Below are 22,476 nucleotides of genomic sequence, written 5' to 3'. Positions count from 1 at the left end.
TAAAGAATCTGTGTAAATACATTTTTTGGAAGGTGGCCTGTGCTTTCTTTGCACTGTGTGTGCAGGTAATTAATTAACAATAACCAATTTCACATGGCTTTAAGTTTAGTATAAGTATTTGTTTGACTAGGAGGGCACTCCATTTAACTCCTGAATAAAATGTGCTTTGAGAAGTCTCCTTTTTTGGATGTTATTTCTGCCTACTTGCTCACTGTAGGAGGATCAGCTCCTGGAAGATCCAAATTTAACAGAATCTGGCCTATTTGCAGAGTGATTATCAGGTGAAGCCAATACCTTCCTTAAACCAGACCAGTAGAAGAAGTGATAAGCCCATTATGTTTGGGGTCTGGAAGTACAAGCAAAGGACCTTTGACCTTTTCTTCTTTTCTTTGAACACAAAATGTTCAATGAAGACAATGAACACAAACTCTGAATTAAATCAGCACTGGCTGCTGTACAATATTCAGTATGGGTATATCAGTTCATTAGAAAAAACTCCAAACAAAGGAACTTGACACCCTTTAAAAATACATCTCATTTTCCTTTTGAAAACCAGAAACTTCTTTTACCCCATCCATTAAAGCTTGTTTTCCTTTTCCCAGTGCATGTTTGGCCTGATGGTCAGACATTTCTGCCTGGCAGAGTGGCCACACAGACTGGTTTGTTGGGCCATGTCCAGACAGGCACAGCATTGCCTGAAAATTCTTGGACCTATTGTCTGATAATGTTCCCTCATTTCTGCTGCTTTGTTCATGATAGCCTGCAGAGTAATAAATGCAGGTTCTAGCATGAAAATTGTCCCTCTAAGTTGTTTCATCCTGCAGATAGCAGACCTGTCTTCCTGCACTTCACTGATTTAATTCCACCCAGTTGTTCCCTGACTGGTTTTGTGAACTGCAGCTCTCTCTGTTCCCAACCATTTGGTCTAATAGGCTGTGATGAGGGGTTGGTACTTGGAAAACCATTTTGTCAGAGCTGATGACAGTGGCTGATCAATGATTCATAAACAATTTCTTCAGAGTAGTATTTAGTCTCCTCCCCATGTAGAGTGCTGTAGAACAAAGGGTTATATCTCTATTCTCACCTTCAGGCTGCCTGTGCAGTGTCCACTTTGCCCTGGTGGCCGCTCAGTGTGGTCTGGCTGTCAGTCTGAGGACTGCAAAAGTTCTTCTCCAAACACCTCTATATTTCAGGATAGCATCTTGAAAGCTTGTGTTCTCTCTCACCTTGCAGCTCTGGTAAATATCCGCATCACCCCACCCAAATCCCAATTAATTGATTAAATAAAGTGAAGGGCAGATCTGCAGTACTGCTAAACCATTTCCATCCTTCTCCCTTTTGGTACATGTTAACAGAGCATCACAAGCTCTGTTTATTCATTCTCCCATTATTCAGTTTGTCTTGGTTAGTCCTTTGTTTTGTTTAAGTTGTGTGCTCAGATGTACTAAAAAATACAGACAGCTCCTCAACACAGACTCCCAGTATCAAGAATTTAAAGTTACTGCTTTCTGCCAATTTTCTCAGTCTAAAAATGTGTTTGGCTTAGTAAATCCATGCAAAAAAAAGTGAGATGTTAATCTGTTCCTCAGAGGTGTATCAGGAGGTCATAAAAATCACTTGTCTGATGCTAGTGCTGTAAAGGGGAAACCTTACAAAAAGCTGAGGCTGTTCAGAAGGACCTGATAAGTGTACTTAGGTAAAATCAGTCCTTCCTTAAATAAAGGCCATGCAGCAGGTGGAAACAACCTCTGAAGCATAGCTGCCATGGGTAGAGCAGGTATAGAGACAAGGCAACAGATGGACCTGAAAATAATTGCAAATAACTACCTTTGCTTAGAGTTAAATTCTCAGTGAATCAAGCTGATTTAGCTGTGAGATGGGAGTGGGCAGATAACTACTGGTAGCTGGCCCAAGGTCACTGAACACTTTCTTAAAAGAGATTGTGTACTGCAGTTATTTTCAGGCTTTTCCAATTTAGAAACCCCTTCAGAGCAAATTTGGCTCAGATCTGCTGCTCCTTCATGGTTACTGGGAGCTGACTGGTCTAATGGGCTGAAGAATTGAGGTACAGATGAGAGACAGTCCTGTGCATCTCATGCAAATGACAGAATAAGGAACGGGCTGTATTCTTCTTGCTTTTAGCTTTGGAGAATCGAGGAGCAGCAAGCAGGGTCAGTAAGGCTGAGGTAAGCTGTTCTAACCCTTTCAGGATATGGTTCTGTGTCAAAATCCATTGCATTGGGGGAACAGCTTCAGTTGTCACCACTGAGTAGGGTGTGCTTCCAGAAGTAATGGTAATATAAGTGCTAATATTTGCTTTATGAAAGCAGAAGTTCATATGTATCCTTCCCAGGAATTTTACTCTGGGTGGTTCTGTACAGAGAATCAAAACCAATTGTAAACATGTAAGCAAAAACTATGTAAACACAACATGCACAATAGATGTGTTTCCTGCTTAAAAAAATAGGAAGTAAACAAGCTTGATTATCTTAAATTTAGGGATGGTGTTGGTTTTTCATTTACTGAAAGTACTAATGAAGTACTGACTGTTGTCACAAATACAAGCTTTATTTGGGGAAAACTCACTTGTTAAAGACAGCTGAATTGTGTTTATGATTCGTTTTCAATGTCTCAGGGATCCATATCTTAGAGGAGACCTAGTCAGTATGCTGTTTTCACCCTGTCATAGCAGATCTGTTGGTAGAGATTCATTAAAGCATATTGTTATAAAGCATCTGCTTCCTCATCTGGTAAAAACCGAGATTTAGCTTTCTTTTCAAGCTCTTACACTTCTGTGATTCAGAGCAATTACCTGTCAGCAGGCTTTGATGTGGAAGGGCTGCTTCATACCATGAGTGAGAAGCAGTACCAGAAAGGCAGAGGGGAAAAAACATCCAGTGAGGATCACAGCATGTCACAGAGCAGAATTCTTCCTGTAGGAATAATGAACTTGTTACATCATGACTGAATTGTACATGCTCTTGCAGTGTCTTTTTACCAGTGTTTGCATAAAACCTTGTTTCTAAGTGTTGCTCCATCCCTGGAGAGTTCCATCATGATTAGCGATGTGCAATCACATCTTTTGAGGAAGACAATTAAATATCACAGCTAAAAAGAGCTGTACAGTGAAGCAGTCAAATGTTGCAGAAAGATGGTTGCTTTTAACTGATAGCAGGATATGTTTAAAGAAACTTTCTGTACTAAGAGAAAATGTTTTGTGGCAGAAATAATTGATTTTTTTCTGGTTTGATCAGGGTTCATTTCACTTTTTTAGCAATTTAATGAAGCTGCTTAAGTGAGAGGCTGTGCTTGTGACAGGAATCTGCCCACAGCTGACAGCAAGCCCTCCCTTAAAGAAGAGCCAGCCAGGAACCCAGAGCAGCCCTCTCATGGCCCACCTGCTTTCATTGGCCAGGCCCCATTACTGCTCTGTAGCCAGGTGTGAGCCATCTGGGCAAGTGCCTCAGTTCCTGGTGGGCAGGAGGAGCTGCAGTGCTCTGTTAGGTGGTAGCAGTAGTTCATAACAAAATCACTTTATTTCTTGTTAGGAGTTGAGTGAAACTGTTTTCTGGCTTTGTGTTATTATAGTTCTTCAGCTCTGTCTGTTGGTGTTAAAGATCTGTGAAAGAAAATACTGCTTGAAATGCAGGTCTAATTTTTTACCCTCCATTCAGAAATCTCAGGGTTGTGTGAACCTATTCTACTCCCAGGTGACTGAGTGTTCTTGTGAATTATGTCTGGGTGAAAACCTAAGGCATTGTGCTAATGACTGAGTGCTCTGGGTGCTCTGCAAGTCAAAGGAGAAGAGCCTGAAGAAAGTTATAACACTTCTGGAGTGGCCAAAGTGGTAATTTGCAAAGGGGGTGTTGAAATATTGTCATTAGTGGTGGTGTGTGATGCAGAGGTGCTTATTTTTATAAATTATTGTGTGAGGGCTCAGCCTGCAGGTTTTGATCACCAGTGATTGTTAATGTGTGACACCCAGCAGAGCCATTGTCCTCTTTTCAGGTTCGATTTTCATTTGCATCATTTAGTAAACACAGTGATATGAATTTTTGTATTTCCCACACCTAAAAAGGATGAACAAAATGTATGAATTCCTTTTTTAGGAGAATTACTGAAGCTTTGATTGCTGTCTTGATACTATAAACCTGCAATAAGTGGCAATGTCAAGGGTTCCCACCCCACCTCCTCCTGGGGAGATGTCCAGTGGACCTGTGGCTGAAAGCTGGTGTTACACCCAGGTAATCTACATAAATTCCAGTGGCTTCATTTTCTATTGTTGTCATAATAATTGTTAAAAAAAAGCTAAACTAAAGTTATTGGCATATTGAATAAATATAGCTAACAATCTATGTAGTTCTCATAGCTAATGCTTGATATGTAAATTAAATTTTCTTAACATTTTCTGGTCTTTTGTTCAGGTTAAAGTAGTAAAATTTTCATACATGTGGACCATTAATAACTTCAGTTTTTGCCGTGAAGAAATGGGTGAAGTTTTAAAGAGTTCTACATTTTCATCAGGGCCAAATGACAAAATGAAGTGGTAAGGTCTTTATTTGAGCAAGTTCTTTGGTTTTGTTTTGGGGTTATTTTGCTCACAAAAATTGGAAAGTTAAATTAAAAATAAATATTAAAACTTGGACACTTCTTGGAGGGTTACTGTAGGCATGGATTGGTTGTAATTTCAAAACGTCAGTAATCACAAAGGAAACATTTATTTCAGTAGCATTTATGATTGTGTTTTATAAAAGTATTTCTGAATTTACTCTGGGTACCATTAAAAATTACAATTTCTCCATTTTTTTCAGGTGCCTGAGAGTGAATCCAAAGGGATTAGATGATGAAAGTAAAGACTACTTGTCATTGTATTTGCTTTTAGTCAGTTGTCCAAAAAGTGAAGTAAGAGCAAAATTCAAATTTTCCTTGTTGAATGCTAAAAGAGAAGAAACAAAAGCAATGGGTAAGGGAATATTAATATGGTTTTGTAAGAACATCAGCAATGTTTTTTTTTTTCAGTTGAGAGCAGAATTTAATATTGAGATAAACTTTTAAAGTACCTTTTTTAATTTCCTTTTAGAAACATAATTATAAAATCCTGTTCATGTTTCACACGTTTCTGATCACTGAGCTATGTTAATTCTATCCTGAGCAGTATAAATTACAGCACATTGCCAACTGCTGTCACTCCAGGTCCTTGTCACTTAGTTTTTCCAGCAGATTCTTCTTGTTTCCTGTTAGGAGAGGTGTATTTGCTTGTTTGTAGCTACACTGGAAGTATTTGATTTCTATTGTTAAATAGGATGAGCAGAGATGGCTGGATTTTTTTAGGCATCCTTTACAATATTTTGGTCTATTTCAGCAGATTTACTCTGTAATCAGTTTAAAAACATGTGCTATGTACCCAAGGAAGTAGAAGACTGAAATAACTGGTGATTTGATTTAATTGTTTTTGTTGGTTTGAAAAATGTATGGAAGGCTCTTAGTTTCAAACTTGTGAGCATAACCTTTATTGGAAATGCTGTTTGGGAAAGCTGGGATTCTTGTGGAAATGAATAATTGAATTCTGATCTGCACTGAATTTGTTCTGCTGCAAGCCTCGTACATGAAGAATATCTGTTTTTCTTCCCTTCTTCTACTCCTGGACTTAAAAGATGTTTCAGGTCCGGTTTCATTGCAAATTCTGCATTTCTTGCAAAAAATCTGCAGTATTTTCACCCAAAGTTCATGCTATTTCTCCTTAAGTAGCTAGGCCCACTTGTAATCTTCCAATTAAATCCAGAACTGAGTTCAAATGTAAAAATTAAATTATTAGACTCTTTGGAAAGAAGGTAAATATATATTTTTCACATGTATGTTTCACTCTACTAATCCTTTTATACTGATGGTGATGGTTTCTTCAGTCCCTGCAAACTTCCTCTTCTGGAGTTTATGTGAGCACAGCTACCCTTGTGTACATTTGGAGAATCATTTGGAGGATGTATACATCTGGACTTTGCCCAGTCCTGGAGTGGATTGGTATTTTTAATAAAATGTGAAACTGCATCAAAGCCTATTTGGAGATGATCATGGAAGCACAGAATTGTTGAGTTTGCACAGGAGCTCTGGAGGCTCAGGGTCAGCCTGAGCAGTTTGCTTGGGACTTGAGATGCTTTGAGATCTTCAAGGATGGAGACTCCAGAGCTTATCTGGGCAATCTATTTTAGTCTCTAGCCAGGTGTTGCTGGCCCTTTGTTTGCCTTAGGGGTTCTTTGTGGGTTCTTGTTGATTTGTTGTCCCCCAGGACCCCAATCTCCAGTGACCTGTTTGTTCCTGTCTGTGGCAAACACCCAAATCCTGACCCATCATGTCTCTGCTGGTTCATCATCCACTGCAGTGCTAAAAATCCTGAAAGTGGGTGTGTCTGCAGCTTCTGCAATTGTAGCTATGCTAGGTTTGTCATCACAGGAGTTATAAATATCTTTTCACTTTGGGAAATTACCAACAGAAGTTTTATTTCTTGGGCTCTCCAGCCATTTGCCATCTGCTTCTGTGGGTGCTGTGTGTTTACTGAGACAGGAAAATGATGCCCCACTTCCAATGTCCCTTGTAAATTGAGAATTTGTGCACAGGCTGCTGCTTCAAGGGATGAAGCTGTGTATGAAACAGATACTAAGCTAACATTTGAACTTTATTAGAAGAAAAATACATTTGCACTTTTGTGCTGCTCTATTTTGGTTCTTAATTTTGGGGGTTAACAGTGGTTGTTGCTCTAAGAGTAAAATCTAAGTCTGCAGAGTAAAGGATTGGGCTGAATCTAGAGAAGAAATTTGTGAATGCTTTTGGGAATGTGATTTTCTGATTTTTTTTTCTTTTAATTCAAGGTAATGAGGTTAAAAATTAGTAAAAGTGTGAAAACACGAATCCAGATGCTGAAAAAACTAGATAATCTTGTTTTAAAACGTGTTTTTCCTCCTTGGTATACAGATTTTCAAATGTGAGCAGTGTTGTGTGTTTGTGCTGTTGCCCTCAAAGCCCACACTGCACTTGAGGGAGTGCATTTCCCTCTGCTGCTGTGCTCTGCATGGGCAAGGTCTTCTTGATGCAGGTGACAGGGACAGAGACCTCACACCTCCTGCAGTGGCAGCTCCTGGGTGGCTCTTCAGTATATTCTGAAAATACAGTGAAAATCTACAGGATGTTTTGCTTGGTATAATCCTAGTGTGGAGCTGTTCTGAATGTAATTTTTCCAGCTCTTGGAGGTGAGGGCAGTGTGTGACGTGTGTGTTTTCTGTGGTACATGCTCCACTGTGTTCCAGTGGTGCTGCCAAGATCAATAGTGTAGGGAAGCCTGGCTTTATTTTGGAGGCTGTAGAAGGAAGGATATTTGAACAGACTCTGTCATGCAAAACACTTGGCTTTTATTACAAACTTCTGACTTAAACTTCTGAAGTGCTCTCTTTAGCTGAAGCATCTCTGTGTACAGCAAATGAGATGGTGATGTGTTTCTTGCACAGCTTTTTTGGAATTAAAGTTCTTTCTTAAAGAACTCATAATGAGATCCCTCCCCACTTCCCCCTCTGCTCTTATTTCAGTATTCATTTTAAACAATCTTTCTAAATTTCATTCAGAATGTGCTTTATTCTGCTTAGATTCTCAAAGCCACTCCCAAATAACCTGTTTCCCATATTTTATTTTAAGTATAGGGTACTCTTTCCTGTGGTTTGATTTGAGCAACAAGTGGCCACTTTTCAGTCAACCAGCCATGTAAAATGTGTGATCTTACTGAATTTACATGTGTTTGCACTGACATGACTGTGGGAATTCTTTTTTGCCTGTGAGCTTTCGAAAAAAAAAGTTGTGTGGTCACAGCAAATCTGATGCATTAAAAAAAAATTCTTATAACTAGGGCCAAAAGATAAATATAATTAGTATATTTTATGACCAAAAAATAGTTTACTAGTTACAAGCTTTCATTTCTGTTTTGCTATTTCAATGCTTTTACTGTATTTCAAAATAATTTCAACCTGTGAAACAAGATTTTCCATTTCAGGAAGTAGTCAAACCAGATTGTTATGACAACTGCAGAGTGTTGTCAGGATGGGTTTGTGGTGACAAATTCATTGTAATGGTGCTTCCCTCTGAACAATTCCTGTTTTGACAAATTGGCATCCTCAAACACTCACTGAAAAACTCCTTGTGCCGGATGGTGCCTGAGAGATCTCACGAGAGGATATGGTTCAAATTACAAATTGTGCTCCACCAAGTTCTACCAAGTGTTTTATGACATAACACTACTGCAATATTAAAAAGGCTTTAATCCGTTCTGTTGCCACATGATCCAAATGTGTGAAACTGATGAGTTTTCTTATTAACACTTAGTCTTGATGTGGAATTGGCTGCTATTTGTTAATACTTTCCTTTAACTTGCTGTATTTGTACACAATTTTTTATCAGAAAGCCAAAGAGCATATCGATTTGTGCAAGGCAAGGACTGGGGGTTTAAGAAATTTATCCGGAGAGATTTTTTACTAGATGAAGCTAATGGTCTTCTACCAGATGACAAGCTTACATTATTTTGTGAGGTGAGTATTAATTTTTGAGTAATAAAGTTTGAAATAAAATGTTTCCTGCTCTAATAAATAGTGATTTATGTTGATTTAAACAATAACATACTCTAAAATTGTCTTTTGAAAACTAAAAACTTGGTAAAATATGCATTGCTTTGTCTGCATTTTATTTTATTTTATTTTTTGGTGTTTGTACAATGAAGTGTAGAATGTTGAATTGATGACTTATAAACTACTGGACTTCTCTATGAATTTGCCACAGTTACATGAGAATTGACTGTAGAATTATTTATGCCAGAAGTGGCTAGTGTGTGCTGTCTAGAGAAATGCTGTTTTACTGAGGTCACTTGTCTTTAAAGGAGTTGTATTTGGAATTAGAGGATTGGTTTTCACTGGATGGAAATGTTCACATACTGGTTCTCATTATAAAAGAAAACCCAACTGATTGTCAGAATCTATATTCCTTTAATATCCTAATTGTTGGCTTTAACCAATGAACATGTATTTCCAGTAAATTAAACACTTTATTTTTTGACTAATAGTTACATTTTGTTTTCTGAGAGAATGCAAGTATCTTGTAGAAGTTGTGCTTGATACTGAAAATTAACATTGAGAGCTGTGGTATAAACTTAACTTCATGGTGTATTGTGGGTCCCTTCTTCTATAATATCATTTATGTCATAACCTAAATTTTCCTATTAAATTTCAGTAAAAAGCTTACTTGGTGTTAAAAATGGAAAGCAGAGAAAGTAGCAGTGTAAGTGGAGTGTATGTTGAATATACATTGGCTGGTTATCTGGGCTGCCATAAAGTGATTAGTGACTTAGGAGGATGATAGATGCTCTAACTGCTAATAAGTTTGCTTTGATCTGTGTATTTACAGGAAATGTGTAAAATTGTCTTGGCAAGATTACAATTTAATTATATGTCATTATGCTGGGTAGGAAGAATAATTGAAATGTGGCCCGTGAGACTAGATATTGCAAATATAGTGCATCTTATTTTCACTTAGACAAGTTAAATTAGCTGCATGATAAATTTGTTATGAATACAATTATTTGGGTGATAAAAGCAGATATAACAAGTGTTTTATGGTTCTGTAAAGATACTTTTGAGTATTTTCTCTTCTTAAGTTGTCCTCTTAATGAACACTTTGATGTAAATGAAAAGCTCTTAAAAGTAGCATTTGGTTTTGGAATAGATCACTCTCTCAGTTTAGAGATTAGATTTGTTTAAAAAATATAACTAGAAGAAATACTGGATTTCCACAGAGAAATGCTGTTATTTAAATTCTGATGCTAATCACTGAATTTGGCTGTGTTTCCCTATGAAAAATAACTTGATGTTTTAATGTGAGTGGCTTTTGTGAAGTATTGGACCTACCCTGATTATAAATCTGGAAGGAAGTAAAACATCAAGTTTTTAACATGTTCACTGTGAGCAACTAAATGTGAACATTTAGGTGTTCACAGTGAACATGTTAAAATAACTTCTGGCTTGTTTCAGGGTGAAGGAAAATCTTGAAAATCCAAATATTTTAGGAATTTCTTTCTTTGGATGTGTGGTACCAACTCTTCAGCTTAGAAATGACAGGTGTTGTTTGAAGGACCTGTTTCTGTAGACAAGCCTGAAGTTTTTGTCCTTTTAAACTTTACTGTTAAGCTCTGATTTCCATGTTTGCCTTCCTACTTGTTTCCTGTTTGGAAAACTGACTTACCACTTCTTAACTATTGCACTTGGCTTGATAAAACTTGTCAGATGTAGCAGATATTTAGTGAAGTCTCTGATTACTGACTGTTGGTGGGCCCTTCTTCCTGTTGGCTTGCAGGAAAATTATTTGGTTGTCTTTGGCAGCAAAGATACTCATTCTGTGTTGCCAAAGATTCTCAGGATCAGCTGGGTATGCCCTTGGATGGGATCTGAGGGGCTGTTAAGTTTAATATTTTGTGAAGTCTGCTGCTGCCAGCAGCAACTGTGATTAAATCCAACTTCAGATTTTTGGGCACACTGATCTCTGACTGAATTCTCCCTTTCCATATAATTCAAAGTACTGAACCCTGGCAGATGTTCCATTTGCTAATGGAATAGAATGTTCTCTGCTTTCACAGATCTCTTACCTATCATTTATATCACCCTTACCATTAGATTACCACAGACTGAAAATCCAGAAAATCACGAACATTATCCTTGTTAAGTGTCATCACACAGAACTTTTTCAAGTTGACAAGTTTTCAATAGTTATATGGGATTAACTTGATTGGATTTCAGCTTTATTTAAATAAATTATAAATAATAAGAGGATGCATTTGATATATGGCATGCCTGTTGGACTGAGATATGAAAGATCAGACTGCTGTAATCCTTTGTATTTAGAATCTTTAAAGGACAGTAGACTCCAGGTCACTTGGGTGGGGGAGATTTCAATTAAAACTTTGCTTGGGTTATATCTTAAAAAGATGACCTGTAGCAGATTGTTGTGTTGCATAGGTCTCAGTATGTGTTATAAGTCATTCTGAACCAGAAGTTTGGAAGGTCAGAGATCAGTTTAAATGCACATAAAGAGTGTGTAGATGACTTTCCCTAGGCATTGTCTGTAGCTAACAGGAGGATGCTGTGTGGACAACTGGGACCATGAACTTTGAGTCAAGGCTCTGGAAAAGCAGAATCCTCCTCTGGCAACAGAAGATGAGCTTGGCTAAGCTAAAACTTCCTTTGTGTGTATGTATATCTCCTGAAATCACTGTGTGTGTGAAAACTGGAAAATAGCTCTATAGATTTTTTTCAATGTTATAAATGTACAGTCTAACTGTGAAAGGGAAATTTTGCTGTGCTTTGGGTTTTTTTAAGGTGGAAGAATAAAAAAGAATTTCTTGTATTCACAAGGGGGTATGAGATGATACAGGGAATTAGGCAGTGATTCAAATCCCCAAGCTGCTGTCATAATTGGATCATCCTCCTCTTTTGGTTCGGAGTTTGGCTTGCAGTGCTCCAACTTTCTGTGAAGCTGTTTTTGCTTTATGCCAGATTTATTTCAGATACCTTTGGAAATCAACCAAAGCCCTGATCCTAACAGTATCAGCATTTTCTCTTAAAATCTAATCCTAATTTTCTGTATTTGGGAGATGGAGTGATCAAGATCTTTTAGTATGGCTCATTACAAAGGTTTTATTCTCAGGTCTGTGCTCTCAGACAAGAGAAGCAAAACCTGCTGATCTCTTCTGTTTTCCCAACACACTGATTAAAAGGACTTAGAATGTGAAGATAACTGAAAAATCAGCAAGGAGTGCTGCTGTCCTGTTCCATTCCTATATGAAAGACTTAAACATTGGCAATAATGGCAGAATATTCTCTTGAAATGCACGTATTTTCAGTTTTCTTAACTAGTTCTGTACAGACGTTACATCCTGCGAGAATGCATTTCACTTGTGAAGTTACTTACACCTTGTATTTTGAAAGTAATGGCTTTCAATCTTGTTTGGAAAACAATTACTTGTGGTTCCTGCCTCATCTGGACTGAGCAAAATGAAATAATGAAGGAGCTGTTACTTGCATTTAGTTATGTATGAACTTGACTGTCAGTACAATAAGGGATATTGAAAAAATCTACAGATTGTTCTTCTGAAACTTTTCTGTGATCATGTGATCCTGATGATCTGTATAGAATTGTATATTGTGTATATTTTACTGAGATGGGTGAAGTGTTAAACTGTTAATTTAACTCTGAAATAGCATTAGCTTGTTTTTGTTCCCACTGCTTTTCCAAGAACTGTATCTGTCCTTATTTATGTTGGCATTTCTGTCAGGTGGCATGTGGTATTGTGCTCTCTCTTTTTGTTGTGGTTGGATAAGTTCACAATATTAGAGTAAGCCCTATTTGTTTTATGTTACTTAAAAGTAAACTATAAAGCACTGGTTTATGGTTCTGGCCTAATGCCAGAAGCTTCACTGTTTTTTGCTTTGCTTTGGAATTGTTGGAATTCTAGCAATAGGTACTGTGATTTAATTATTGTTGGCATTCAGTTATGAAGGAGTTGTCTTGCTGTGATTTTCTGTTAGGTAAGCGTGGTCCAAGACTCAGTAAATATATCAGGACAGTCTAATACAAACACTTTGAAGGTACCTGAATGTCGACTAGCAGAAGATTTAGGGAATCTCTGGGAAACAACAAGATTTACAGATTGCAGTTTTTATGTAGGAGGACAAGAATTCAAAGCTCATAAATCTGTCCTTGCAGGTACTTTCTACTTTTGTATTGATATTATTTTGTAATTTAAATTGCTGTAAGTTTAAAATTTGATTATATTTAATGTTTACTTTTCTTGATACAGCACGATCTCCAGTTTTTAATGCAATGTTTGAACATGAAATGGAGGAAAGCAAAAAGGTAAGCTTCACTGAAAATGTTACATGTAAATATTTGTACCTTGTGAAAGAGGAACACATTGCAGAAAACTAGAGGCAGAGCAGATTGAGGATGATGAGGGTTCTTGTGGTGCATGAAGGACAGTTCCTGGACATCCCCTGGTGAGTTCTGAGGGAATTTGTGTAGAAAGAGTGGAGAGGTGCTGGAGGATTTGAATTTTTTCAGGTACTCGTATCTGCCCTGGATAGTGTTTTTAAACATTTACTACTGGTGTGATTGACCCAGTAATCTCTGCCCCCTTTTTGCCTCAGTTTGTGTCTTCCTATCAGCTGATTGACTTGACTAAGGTTTTGCTGTAGAGTATTGAAGTGTTTTTTTATGGTAACCAAGAAACAAGAGGTGGATTATGACTGGAATTAAGCCCTCAGGCAGTGGAACACCTTTTCATTCACAGCTTCTGCAGGCACTTGACCTGTGTAAGTGTTTTGGATAGATGGTTTCTTAATCAGCAAAGTGCTGCTTCTGCTTTTATGCACTTGATGTCTCCCATGACAAGAGCTGTTTGTGTCTTTCTTGGAAGAATTGTCAAAAGTGGGTTGGTTATGGGCAGAATCCATGAAAAGGTGAGGAACTGATCACCTCACAAAAGGCTTATGATAGGTGATCATCATTTGGTGTTGAAAACTGCAAGATGCCACTTGTGTGCACAAGAACATCAGGTGAACGTGGTGCTGTGGTACAGCTGAGGGTCACTTTCCTTCCCAGCACCTCTCCAGTTTGGAAACTGTCACAGGTGGAATTGGAGTACTGGGAGCATTTCATTGAGAGGTTCTTGGTCTGAAAGAAACCCAGACATGTCACAGCTTGGGTAATGTGCCATGCCAGGGCTTTGCCTTCATCAGCAGTGGATCCCCTGTGCAGCCCTCCTCCTAAATACTGACAGGAAACCAGACCATGCACATCTCCTGTGCCTGGGATTTTTAGACTCCTTTCAAAAGTCTGGTGTTTGCTTCTGCATCTTTGACATCATTTCCCACTTCATTAGTTGCTTGTAGGGGATACTGCTATAGGATTGGTCAAGCTTGCAGTGCCACTGTTGCATTATGGCAATCTTTAGCTGTGTGATGTCAGTTCAGTGTGTTTGCTTTTTGGATTCTCAGAACAAAACCTGGGCTGTGTTGACTCTGTCTAAGTTGAGCCAAGAATGGCTCAGTTTGTTCTGTCTGCTTCTCTGACTTCTGATATTCCAAACACATTGTCTTTGTGTTGGAAACTCAGAAGCATTTTTTAGTATTCTTGAAACTGTCTTGATTTTCATGTACAGTCAGAGTTATGCACTTCATGGAAAAAAAATTGCAATTATTTTTTATTGCTGGAGCTTTTCTAGCTGATTTCTACCTAAGTTTTAAGAGCTTTTTTGATTGTTTTCGACTTAACATTGTTGAATGTTTACCTTAAATTTGTAAGGATTTTGTATGATGGATGGTGAATGAAAACTTGTAGCATGCATGCAGTTGATATTTAATATTCACTTTGAAATTGTAGCTAAATCCTTAAGACTTTTATTGATTCTTCTTCTTTACCAGAATCGTGTAGAAATAAATGATGTAGACCCTGAAGTTTTTAAAGAAATGATGAGATTCATTTACACAGGAAAAGCACCAAACCTTGAAAAAATGGCTGACAATTTATTGGCAGCTGCAGACAAAGTAAGTAATTGACTCCAAACTTCCCAAATCTGGTGTTTGCTTGGGGAATGTTGATTAAAAAAAAAATTATTTTCAGATTGTTCAATATATATATTGCTTTTTTAAAACATGAGGAGCAGTTCTAATCAGAAATGAAGAAAGATAGGAAAGAATAGATTTTTTTAGCAGTATAAGGATGATAAATCTTATTTTAAAGAGAAGTGTTTCAGGTATTTATTTATTATCAATTTTTTTTAGAAATAGGATTGTCTTCCCTACAAACCCAATAGTTCTACTCTTTCATCTCTTCTTTGTTGGGATCATGTCTACTCTTAAAATTGTTGTTCTTTGAAATACTTTTTCTACTGTGATTTTTGAGATGAAGGTATTTACAGCAGCTCAGCAATTAGGGAATGTTTTGAATGCTGGCCTTGATTTAGGGCATAATTGATAAATGTAGAGACTGTTATGAGGTAGTTGTATGATTGTCTGCAATGCCAGAAAATAAAAATGAAATCTGTTCACACTGACATTCTTCAAAAAAGAAGCACAGTATATTAAAGCAAAATATAATATGGGAATGCAGTTTTTTCCCATCAAATTTCTTGTAGGCTGTATCAAAGGTATGAGGGAAATTAGGAAATTCAGAAATGGTTTGGGGATAAAGTTAAATTTGTTCTAAACAATGTAGTTGATGAAACTCCATTGTATAATTTGTTCACTTAGAGATGTGAACCTGTTCAGTGCTGATTTGGCTTCTTGCTCCTCCTCCCTTACCAAGCAGAATTAAAATGAAAACTTTTGAATGAGTTATTTTTGTTATTTGATAAAAAACTCTGTCAGCAAGGTCTTTAATTAGTTTGTGCCAAGCCTTTGTTATATTTGAGAACTGTTCGGTGCAGCGCACTGTGCTGTGCAGTACCCATGGGGAAACAGTTTGATGTTAAACTTGGGAGGCACCAAGCCTGGCTGGAAGTGTCTTAAGAGCTGTTGAGATGAGGACAGAGGGAATGAGTTTGAGGAATGATTAGTGCAGTTTTTCTCTCTCTGCAGTATGCACTGGAACGGCTGAAGGTGATGTGTGAGGAAGCACTCTGTAGTAACCTCTCGGTAGAAAATGTTGCTGACATTCTTATCCTCGCAGATTTGCACAGCGCTGAACAGCTAAAAGCACAAGCAATAGACTTTATTAACAGGCAAGTAATACTTGTATGACTTACTAAATATGTTTGTGTTTATATTTGGTGTACTTTCTCAATATTAGCACACTTCTCTCTTGCAGGTGCAGTGTTCTTAGACAACTTGGGTGTAAAGATGGGAAAAACTGGAATAGCAAGTAAGTTTCCCTGCCCCACGATGTTCTGTACACACACTGCTAAGTAGACTGCAGATCTTAAGAACTGTTGCTTCATTTCCACACTACTGAGGCCTGTCACTGACTGTAAGTAAAGTAGGATTCAGCAGATGCTACCCCAGTTATGATTGTGACTCCCCCTTTAAATGACAGGGAATGTTAACTGCTCTCCAGTGTGAGATCCTAACAATAGCTGGTTTTCATTCCCTCTCCCAGGGGCATAGTGCTGTGAGATGATGGAAGCAGCCTTTATAGAGAAAACCATTCTCATGAGTACCCAAGTTTGTGCCTGCAGGAGTGATAACCCCAGTGTGGTTTTGAGACTTGCTTGGGTCAGTCTGAGCCTGCAGGATTTCCACAGAAAGGAGGGCAGTTGCTCTCTTTGCCTTTGGGGACGTGTTTGTGCACCTTCCCACATGCCAGCACAAGTGCTCTGGAGGCCACACAACTTGTCAGTCAGGTCCCTCTGACTCTGAGGGCTCCTGCCTACACTGGAAATAGGTTGAGACTGTGTGGCTCAGGCTCTGGATTGCAGCAGCTCAAGTGAATCACAGAGTGGAAGACAGCCAGCTGCAGAATAGCTGGTAGTAGGCTCAAACAGTGTAAGGGCAGTGGAGCACTTAATTCTTACCATCAGAATCTCCAGAGAACTGAAAGGCTGTGTTGTACCTCTTAGTTTAAATTGTTGCTTCTCCTTGAAACAAAAAAGGTTTCATAGGCATAATGATTGAGCATGATGAGGAAAGGCAGTGGGTGGTGAAAGGTAAATAGTAACATACCAGTAACAGAGATAAGTCAGAATCATAACTATGTAACTACTTGATGTGTATCTTCTCAAGTGATTTGGAAGTTCCTGAATTGGCTTCTGTCTTGAATATTTGCTACTTAACATGCTGGTCATCTTTGCTTCAGCTAAAACGTCTACAGGAATTCAGGGAAATGACAGGAGAGGGCCTGGCTTAATTTACTGACTCTGGGCACCAGGAGTCTGAACTTTAGTATTGTTTCTCAAGGCCCTTACCTTCACTGACTTGCAGCAGCAGATTAAAGGCTTGCATTAGAAATCTGCCAAAGATTAGAGATCATGTGGTGTAGAGGTCAGCTGATAACTTCATGCTTGATAATGTTCCTGAAACAGTGTGAGGGTGCTCCCAAAAGGCTTGTGAAAATGCAGAGCAATGGGAACTTGGGATTGATGCATTTTAGTTACAAATTTATCCTGTGTCAGTGTGACATGCAGCCCAGCCAATATAATCTTCATGTGCAAAGTGAATTTTTTGCCTTTTTTTTCTATTATTTCACCAAAAAATAAATACATACATTGAGTGAATATATAGTTTTTAATCTCCTGGTGTCATTGTGATACTTGCTGAAATCTGTTGTTGCTTTTGTGTTAGTTAGAAATCAACAGTGACCATTGAGAGCTATTTTGAATCTGGCCCATCATGTACAATGAAAAAAGAGTGAATATTCTCAGTATGCTCCACTGATACTGAGACTGCAGGCTCCCAGTGAAGGAGTTTGGAGCCAGCCAGCTAATCTGCCTTCATGGCTCTTTCTAGGAGATGAACTACATCATTTTTGAGGCAGTTTCAGCTGATTCATCTTGTCATCCTTCTCTCTCCCCAAATTGAGCATGCCCTTTTATGTAATGAGATTATAGTGTCTTCCCTTGCTTTTCGTCTCTGCACTAGACCTCATTTTCTTCCTAGTTTTCCTCTTTATTGTTCCTCATGAGCAATTTCAAGGTGGTTATTCTGACACAGTTCTCTAGCTGAAGTCTGGCTGGTACTGAGTAGAGCAGAACAAGTACCTTTTGTCCCACATCTGGTTATATTTCTGTACCCAAATTGCTGCTTCTCTCTGTCGGCACCCTCATGTCATCCACAGCCCGTCCCACAGTATTTGACTGCCCTTCTGCAGCACTTCTGCCTTGCCTGCTCTTCTCCACTGTGCATTTGCTTTGTAAAATGGTGTGACTGTTCTTAATGCTTCTGTTTTCAGCCAAGCAACAGACATAATGGAAACTGCAGGCTGGAAGTCCATGATCCACTCCCACCCTCACTTAGTAGCCGAGGCCTTTCGCGCTCTGGCGTCTGCACAGTGTCCACAGTTTGGCATTCCACGCAAACGGCTAAAACAGTCCTGAAATCTTCCATGAACTCTAGAGAAATTGGACTGACTCCACTCCTCCTTGTCCAGAGGTGTTTTCACAAACCATAACAAGAGTTTTTGTTATCCTTGTCCACAGAACAGAAGCTGAAAAAGCCTATTGTTTGCTTTTCAGATGGATAATTTATGGTTTAATCCTCAGCTTTAAATTAGACTGATTACTCTAATTCACTGAAAGGCCTTAAATTATCTTCAATGACTCTCTAGTCCATATAGTCTAATGTATCTTGATTTTTTTATTATTATTTTTTAACGTGCCTTGTCTTTTTGACTAGGCTCTGCAGGATTGCACTAGCTCCATAATGCAGTAAAGTTGATAACTGAAGATTAATTTTTGAAAGGGATCTTCCATTATTTTCAGAATAAAAAAGAAAAAAGATTATAGTTTGGTCCTGTGCTAACTGGAAGGTTTTGGCTGGCCTCTCATTAAAAGCACTTGAACCAGAGGCACATCATGTACCCTAGGCAAGTGCTAAATATAGGGAGAGCCTGTTTACCTTCAGCAAATGCCCACAGGCTATTTATGGCAATATACTGCTTTGAACATAATTTATTTTTCATTGTGGGGGCAAATATGCAATGGTTTGGCCCAAAAATGTATTTTCATTACAGTTTGTAATGCTTATTGTGTGTGTGTCAAAGCTGTCCAAGCGGTGAAGAGAAACACAGAATAAACCTTTTGCTTGTGTTTCTTTACGGTCCATCATTAGTTTACATTTAATGCAGAACTGAACGAGAGGTAAAAGAGCTCAATGTGAAAAGGAACAGTGTTGTATATGGAATAAATATATCCCAGTGTATGGTTGCATAGAAAAGTCAAGGATGCATAGAATGACCAAATGTAAATTGAGGAAATGGGCCAAATGGATTTTGAATATGCACTTTTAACGTGTAACTTTTGTATGTTGTGTGGTACATATATATTTTGCTTTTGATGAATTAATGAGGTACAGGTAATTGTGGCTTAACTTTTTAGATACATTTTAAGATGCCCACAGCCACATGGGATTTAGTTTTGTTAGAAAAGAAAGGCATGTCTTTTTAAGACTCAATTGAAGGTGGCTATTGCGAGCTTTCATATTTAAGTAACAAAATATTTTCGCTTATTTGAAAAAGGCATGTGAATGGTAAAAACTTTGGGGGGATTTTTCCCATCTTGACGTACATGCATGGCTCCCACAAACACCTGGGGAGGCTGTGCACACATCCAGGAGTATTTCCCTGAAATGTCAGATGGTATCTGCAAGCAGAGACTTGCTCAGTCTTGCATTTCAGTTATTGTACTAGCATTGTGGATGGTATTGAAATTCTGCATAATGTGGACGGTATTGAAATTCTGCATAATGTGAAAAGGATGAAACATTTGTAAACTGCTTGTCATGGGCCAGTTCTTTACTATATGAACCTTAGCTTTAATATCAACATCCTCAGTGTTTGATAGCTTTGTTTACAATTGGGAGGAAAAGTCTGCAGTAGTGCACACTCTAAATGTTCCCTGAGTTATTGCATTGAGTTTACTGTAATAGTGATAATATGCTGTATTTCTTTTTTTGGGGGGAAGATTTGGGTTTTACAGTGGGGAATGGGGGGAGATCTCACCTAATTTATAAACAGCTTTGCGTAAGGGTTTGAGTTTGCCTATTAAAAAAAGTCATGTGGGAAAGAGAGAGGAAGAATTTCAGATTGTTTCTCCATTCTCATTTCATTAAGATTCATCTGACTTGCTCTGAATGAAACTTTTAGAGGAAAGAATATTTAATTTTATACTTTGCCATCTAGGAAACCACTTAGAAAGGTAAATTGGAAAAAAATGCCCAGTCCCATTTTAAAGACTAAAACCTCTGAACATGAATTTTTTCTTACCCTCTAGCTAAATCTTTATCATGGCTAAAGTGTAAAATCAGAAATTTTAATAATACACAAAGCATCAAATTATATATAGACAGAGATTTATCAATTTTTAAATATTTATCTAAGATAAGGTCTCACAAACATTCTCCACAACAGGAAGTGAAGGTGTTTATTCCAAAATCATGTTTTTGCTGCACTGTGTAACGTGCTGGGACTACAGCTCCTCATCCTCATCACTGTAAAGCTCACAGCGCTCACGTGCAAAGTGACTTGAATATTTAATTCTGTAATGATTGCCCAGGTCAGCCTGTTCTAAAGTAACAACTTACAGGAATCAGATGGAAAGCTTAAGGATTTCTAGGATTTTTTTTTTCAAGCCTGATAGCACACTTTGTACCAAAAAAATGTCAGACACTGTGCTATTGTCTGCATCATAGAGTGTCCCCTCCTCGAGCCAGGCAGTGTGAACTGTGTGTTACACCAACAGGAAAGAGCCCTCTGCTGATCCATCTGTTCAGATTGGACTTTATTTATTTATGTTTTCAAGTTCTGACAGATCTTGAGAAAAAGGTAAAGCAGTTGCTGTATTCTTAAGTGAGTGCACTAATTATTCACCTCTTTAATTATCTACATGCAGTGTTCTCACTGGAACGGGTCATTGATCATTGCAACCTTCCCCTTTGCATTCAGGAGCTCGGTTTCATTCCCCACATCTCAAGAAGTTGCCCTTAAAGCCTCAGTTGGAAGTGCAGCAGATCAGGAATAATCAGTGGTCAGGTTTTTCCAGGCTGAGATCCTGGGGGTTTTTCCTGGTTTTCCCTCCAGGTTAGGAATATGCCGTATGAAGGTGCCATGTTTTGGCTTGCCAACACTACTCTCTCATAGATGTGAACCACCACTTCTGTGCTTTTCTGGGGAGAACCCTGCATGTGTCCTGTGTGTGTGTGCGTGTGTGTGTGTGTGACTGTGTGGTGTTTTTTGTCAAGGGTGACTTTCTAAAAATAAGGACTCAATTTGCTGTTAAAATGCTATTATGTATTATAGATATATTTTTTTTTTCTCCATTCAGACCTCTCCTAAGGAGATGCTTTGGGTGGAAGTTGCTTCAATAAATAATCCTTATTTCCTAGTCCATTTACTGCATGCAGAAGTATGAACACATTGTGCCTTTATAGGAAACTGTTGCAATGAAGGGATGATTTAACAGGGTGCAAGGTCTTTGTAAAATGTATTTGTAAAGGTGAAGAAGAATACTCTTTGGTAACACAATTGAGATGGAAAAGTTCAAGTTGCATTTGACCTCTGTTGCATGTTGATTCTTGCTTCCTAAATTCAATTTCACCAAGGTACAAAGTACACAAACAAATGGAATAAGTATTACAGATACAAGTTGAGTAATGGTATATTTTTGTGAAATTGTGATAATATTTGCTGTTACAAGATAAGTGTGTGTCAAAACGTGGTAATCATGGACACAAGGTTACTCTAGTTCTGATGTTTTTCTACACATTGAGTATTTAGTATAAAATTCACCTTTGCACAGGAGATCAGTAGAGGACCTACATGGAGATTGTGTTCCTTTTAAATCCTCACAAGCAAGGCTTCTCCTTTGGGAGAATAAAAGCCATGTGCAGTATTTGAAACTGTGTTTCATAGAAGGCAGTGAATTGCAAACGTGAGGTACTGCTACCTGAAATGTTGTCGAAATTTGTTGAATTTTACAGTTGATGAAAATTTCTAAGCTTAATTGCTTTTTTTTTTTTTTTTGTAATTGACAAATGGAATGTTACCTGTCGTCTGTCTGTTGTCATAGTGTATTTAGTGCAGAGCTTAGCTCCTTAGCTAGCCAAGATACTTAGTCTCATATCTTGGCTTCTGCTTACAGTAAATGGACTATGTTTGTAAAGGGAATTCACTATTTCAAGTGTTTTGCAAGGAACTTCACTGTATTTGTAACCTGGTTTTTGAAGGCTTAAGATCAATGAGTCCTATTTTAGAAGTTAAACCAGTGAAATGACTTGGACCTGTTTTGGGGTGGAAATGATAAAGAGAATTCAGATATGTAAACAGTCGTATCAAACCATCCAGCCTTTTTTTATCAGCTGATGTTAATGGTGAAATACTTTTTGTACCTTGTTGCTGAAAATATTTTTGCGTTTCAGCACATCAAGTTACAATAAAGTTGTTACTTATACAGAGTTTGTCTGTCTTTATTTGTTGTCTGTACTTGCATTTGTTCCCAATGGCTGCCTTTGCTTTGAGAAAGATATTTTATCAGCGCTGTCAGTCTAATGTCAAATATGCTGCTGTTCTTTTGGAAATGTCTTTTGGGGAGGATCATCTTGCAGCCTTGCTCTGATCTCCATTAACTTGGTTATTTTTCTGTTTTGACACTTTTAAGCTCTGGACAGCTTAACTTGCCCACCTGAGAAGTGTCTCCCTTATCACAGACTCAGGGCTGGTGGGAAGAAGGGTTGATGCTGTGGTAGTGAAGATGGG

General features: G+C 38.1%; 1 protein-coding gene across 2 annotated transcripts in view; it reads left to right on the top strand.

Annotated features, from left to right (window-relative positions):
• The window catches only part of SPOPL (speckle type BTB/POZ protein like), a 33,002-nt gene extending 10,826 nt beyond the window's left edge, over positions 1–22,176 (top strand). The window contains exons 2-11 of one of the 2 annotated variants that reach the window (XR_014616320.1): positions 4,110–4,244; positions 4,425–4,546; positions 4,812–4,963; positions 8,437–8,564; positions 12,606–12,783; positions 12,878–12,933; positions 14,499–14,621; positions 15,654–15,796; positions 15,883–16,041; positions 17,959–18,095. Coding sequence is in view for 1 of the 2 variants with exons in the window: in XM_084209631.1 (XP_084065757.1) it covers positions 4,167–4,244; positions 4,425–4,546; positions 4,812–4,963; positions 8,437–8,564; positions 12,606–12,783; positions 12,878–12,933; positions 14,499–14,621; positions 15,654–15,796; positions 15,883–15,936; positions 17,959–18,103 (1,179 nt within the window). In the remaining variant the exon portion in view is untranslated. Of the gene's footprint in view, positions 1–4,109; positions 4,245–4,424; positions 4,547–4,811; positions 4,964–8,436; positions 8,565–12,605; positions 12,784–12,877; positions 12,934–14,498; positions 14,622–15,653; positions 15,797–15,882; positions 16,042–17,958 lie in introns of both variants that reach the window. The other variant, XM_084209631.1, reaches the window with a different exon arrangement.
• The last annotated feature ends 300 nt before the right edge of the window (positions 22,177–22,476 follow it).

The sequence above is a fragment of the Fringilla coelebs genome (genome assembly GCF_963513975.1).
Source record: "Fringilla coelebs genome assembly, chromosome: 7".
NCBI classification, from domain to species: domain Eukaryota; kingdom Metazoa; phylum Chordata; class Aves; order Passeriformes; family Fringillidae; genus Fringilla; species Fringilla coelebs.
The sequence above is the reverse complement of the archived record's forward strand: the minus strand, read 5'-3'. Positions and strand labels throughout refer to the sequence as shown.